Source organism: Palaemon carinicauda, chromosome 7 (assembly GCF_036898095.1).
Source record: "Palaemon carinicauda isolate YSFRI2023 chromosome 7, ASM3689809v2, whole genome shotgun sequence".
Lineage (NCBI taxonomy): Eukaryota > Metazoa > Arthropoda > Malacostraca > Decapoda > Palaemonidae > Palaemon > Palaemon carinicauda.
In genome coordinates this window covers 2750019-2754691 of record NC_090731.1, presented here as the reverse complement: position 1 = coordinate 2754691, position 4673 = coordinate 2750019, and the positions used below count along the sequence as shown (strand labels likewise).

At 39.2% G+C, this 4673-nt stretch overlaps 1 protein-coding gene across 1 annotated transcript; it reads right to left on the bottom strand.

Annotated features, from left to right (window-relative positions):
• Positions 1–761: 761 nt before the first annotated feature.
• On the bottom strand, positions 762–2828 carry LOC137643762 (golgin subfamily A member 6-like protein 22). Its single transcript, XM_068376451.1, has one exon. It carries the CDS (start codon positions 2826–2828, stop codon positions 762–764), a length of 2067 nt encoding a protein of 688 aa, XP_068232552.1.
• Positions 2829–4673: the final 1845 nt, after the last annotated feature.

Genomic DNA, 4673 nt, shown 5'->3' with positions numbered 1-4673 from the left:
AGACAAGCAGACTAGAATAAGCTAGACCATTTCTCTCCGTGTTGTCCCTCTTCTAGGTAGCTATGAGGGAATAGATCTAGAAACTAGTTCACCTATCACCTTGAAAGAGATTTGGTATAAGCAAATCCCTTTCAAGAGACAAGCAGACCAGACAAAAGCTAGACCATTTCTCTCCAAGTAGTCCCTCTTCTAGGTAGCTATGAGGGAATAGATCTAGAAACTAGTTCACCTGTCACCTTGAAAAAGATTTGGTACAAGCAAATCCCTTTCAAGAGACAAGCAGACTAGAAAAAGCTAGACCATTTCTCTCTTAGTAGTCCCTCTTCTAGGTAGCTATGAGGGAATAGATCTAGAAACTAGTTCACCTGTCACCTTGAAAAAGATTTGGTACAGGCAAATCCCTTTCAAGAGACAAGCAGACTAGAAAAAGCTAGACCATTTCCCTCTGCATTGTCCATCTTCCAGATACTTTTAAGAGAACTGATCTAGAAACTGGTCCACCTGTCACCTTGAAAATGATTTGGTACAGGCAAAGCTTTAACAAGAGACATAGCAGACCAGAATAGCTAGACCATTTAGATAAGGTAATATCTAATTAGTATTTTTCTCTTTAAGCTCAGCGGAAGATAGGTGCCCTATATAGAGGGCCAACGGGTTTGTATACAATCGGTTTTTTTTTTATATTTAATTGTCCCCCGATGAATTCGTGGAACGTATCTCTTGTGTTTTGTTGGTTATATTTCTCTTTGTGGCGTCTTGTGTCAAGAGTTGTTCCTATAGCCTTGTTTGGTAATCCTCAAGACACTTTCTTGTGTCAAGAGTTGTTCCTTTAGCCTTGTTTGGTAATCCTCAAGACGCTTTTTATCACACACGCACTCATCCATACAACGACGTAATTTTTCATTCAAGAGTAGCACTCTCCTATACTCCTGTGCCAAGAAATTTATCTCTTCTTTTTGCTCTCTCATTTCCTGATGGAGCTCTTTTATTTCGCTGCTCCGATGGAATTGTTCCTCTCGGCTCCGATGGGATTGTGCCTTTGTTTTCTCTCTCAAAACCTCATTTCTTTTTTCCCGCTCTTTTCGCAAGACTTCGATCTGTTGTTTGAATGCCTCGTTCTCTTTGCCCATTTTTAGCAAGATGTCTTCGCAGTGCCGCATTTGACTCTCACACGCTGCCACTTTGACCTTAATTCTGTTAAAGTCTTGTTTCCTGGATTTCAATTCGCTTTCCAAATTGTCTTTTTGTTCATTGATATGTTTTATATGCTCTTTAAGTTTTCTTATCACCTGTTTGTCATTTTCCCAATGCTTCATACAACTTTTCATTCTCCATTCAAGATCAGAATTCGCTTTTTTCAGTACCATTACATCGTAATTCAAATCCGCTTTTTCCTTTATTAGTTTAATGTTACGCCTCCTTATTTTGGAAAATTCATTCTTTATAGTTTTGTCGATGTTTATTAAATCGTCTCTCTTTTGTTTTAAAAGGTCTTTTTGTTTTCTTATCAGCTGTTTGTCATTTTCCCAATGCTTCATCAAACTTCCCATTCTCCATTTGAAATTAGAATTCGCTTTTTTCAGTGCCCTTACATCGTTCTTCAACTCCGCTTTTTCCTTTATTAGTTCAGCGTTACGCCTCCTTATTTTGGAAAGTTCATTCTTCATGGCTTCGTCGATGTTTACTAAATCGTCTCTCTTTTTCTGTCGAGTTACCAAAAATGATGGCCATGTAATGACATCGTCATTCGGTGGTCTCTTGTCCTTTTCCTGTTTTAGGAAATTCGACTCCCCTCTCTTGTGTTCTGCCTGAATCGGAGACTTCGACTTCCATTTCTTGTCCTCTTCCTGAATCGGGGAGTCGAATTTCCTTATACTATCATTTTTCTGTTTAAGGAAACTCCACTCCCATTTCTTGTCTTCTTCCTGAATCGGGGAGTCGGATTTCCATAAACTGTCATTTTTCTGTTTAAGGAAACTCCACTCCCATTTCTTGTCCTCTTCCTGAATCGGGGACTCTGATTTCCATTTACTGTCATTTATCTTTTTAAGGAAACTCCAATCCGATTTCTTGCCTTCTTCCTGAATCGAGGAGTCTGAGTTCCATATACTCTCATTTTTCTGTTTAAAGAAACTCCACTCCCATTTCTTGTCTTCTTCCTGAATCGGGGAGTCTGAGTTCCATATACTCTCATTTTTCTGTTTAAAGAAACTCCACTCCCATGGCTTGTCCTCTTCCTGAATCGGGGACTCGGATTTCCTAATATCTTTAGGATTTAGGAAATCCGAATTCCATATATTGTAATTCGTCTCCAATCCATTGTTGGGTTGACTCTGGAAATAATCCTCCTGGCTTTTTTGGGCCGGTCTTCGATCGTCTTTCTTCCATTTCTTGTTTATGTCCTCTAGCCATAGTTTCTCCAGAGTATCCAGCTTCTTTCCTTTGGTCATCGCCTGATGGGCTTTACCTATCCAGATTTTCTCCGGCAATAACTCCTTGTGCATTACATTGATTTCGCTGAGTTTCAGCTCTCTCTTTAACATGGCGTTTTCTATGGCGTAAACTCGTTTCTCTAAGTTTTCGATTTGAACCCTCAGCTCCAGTTCATCTATAACCGATATTGCCTCGTCCAACGTTTCGGAGAGATCTCGAGAAGTCTTAGTCTCCGGGCGTTTCTCTGAATTACTGTCAGGGGACGCGAATTCCTCGAGCAAGAGGAATCCACAGGCGAATGCCAAAAGACGTAGAAATAAATATTTCCCATCGAGGGAGTCACAACAATAACGTAAAATTGTACGGCAAAAGCCACTCACAAGCACCATAAACATGTTTTTACTCTGATAGTAATGTACTTTCATTCAGCATTAGATTTAAAAAATTGACCATCCCATGATCAGATCCAAGAAGCATTCTTCAATAGATTTCGGAGACAAACGTGGAATCTTAAACGCTATTGTCAAAGGATGCATATCTTCAACAAAACGTTTTCATATAGTCTTCAGAAGACATTTGAAGGCGTTTTGAATCTTTTCGATTCAGATGAAATCTAAAGACGTTTTGAATCTTTTCGATTCCATAGACATCGGAAGACTTTTTGAATCTTTTCGATTCTGAACACATCTGAAGATGTTTCGAATCTGTTCGATTCTGAAGACATCTGAAGAACTTCTAAAGACAGCTGAAGACTTTTTTCATCTTTTCGATTCTAAAGGCATCTGAAGACTTTTTTTTTTCATCTTTTCCATTCTGAACACGTTTGAAGACCTTCGATTCGGAAGGCATCTGAAGATTTTTTGCATTCTTTCACGGCTTTTCAGGCATGCCAACCATTCGATTCTAAAGGCATCTGAAGACTTTTTTTTTTTCATCTTTTCCATTCAGAACACGTCTGAAGACCTTCGATTCAGAAGGCATCTGAAGATTTTTTGCATTCTTTCACGGCTTTTTAGGCATGCCAACCATTCGATTCTAAAGGCATCTGAAGACTTTTTTTTTCATCTTTTCCATTCTGAACACGTTTGAAGACCTTCGATTCGGAAGGCATCTGAAGATTTTTTGCATTCTTTCACGGCTTCTCAGGCATGCCAACCATTCGATTCTAAAGGCATCTGAAGACTTTTTTTTCATCTTTTCCATTCTGAACACGTTTGAAGACCTTCGATTCGGAAGGCATCTGAAGATTTTTTGCATTCTTTCACGGCTTCTCAGGCATGCCAACCATTCGATTCTAAAGGCATCTGAAGACTTTTTTTTCATCTTTTCCATTCTGAACACGTTTGAAGACCTTCGATTCGGAAGGCATCTGAAGATTTTTTGCATTCTTTCACGGCTTCTCAGGCATGCCAACCATTCGATTCTAAAGGCATCTGAAGACTTTTTTTTTCATCTTTTCCATTCTGAACACGTTTGAAGACCTTCGATTCGGAAGGCATCTGAAGATTTTTTGCATTCTTTCACGGCTTTTCAGGCATGCCAACCATTCGATTCTAAAGGCATCTGAAGACTTTTTTTTTTTCATCTTTTCCATTCAGAACACGTCTGAAGACCTTCGATTCAGAAGGCATCTGAAGATTTTTTGCATTCTTTCACGGCTTTTTAGGCATGCCAACCATTCGATTCTAAAGGCATCTGAAGACTTTTTTTTTCATCTTTTCCATTCTGAACACGTTTGAAGACCTTCGATTCGGAAGGCATCTGAAGATTTTTTGCATTCTTTCACGGCTTCTCAGGCATGCCAACCATTCGATTCTAAAGGCATCTGAAGACTTTTTTTTTCATCTTTTCCATTCTGAACACGTTTGAAGACCTTCGATTCGGAAGGCATCTGAAGATTTTTTGCATTCTTTCACGGCTTCTCAGGCATGCCAACCATTCGATTCTAAAGGCATCTGAAGACTTTTTTTTTCATCTTTTCCATTCTGAACACGTTTGAAGACCTTCGATTCGGAAGGCATCTGAAGATTTTTTGCATTCTTTCACGGCTTTTCAGGCATGCCAACCATTCGATTCTAAAGGCATCTGAAGACTTTTTTTTTTCATCTTTTCCATTCAGAACACGTCTGAAGACCTTCGATTCAGAAGGCATCTGAAGATTTTTTGCATTCTTTCACGGCTTTTTAGGCATGCCAACCATTCGATTCTAAAGGCATCTGAAGACTTTTTTTTTCATCTTT

Excerpts from the sequence above, each read along its gene's own strand:
- LOC137643762 (XM_068376451.1), bottom strand. The coding sequence starts at position 2,828 with ATGTTTATGGTGCTTGTGAGTGGCTTTTGCCGTACAATTTTACGTTAT.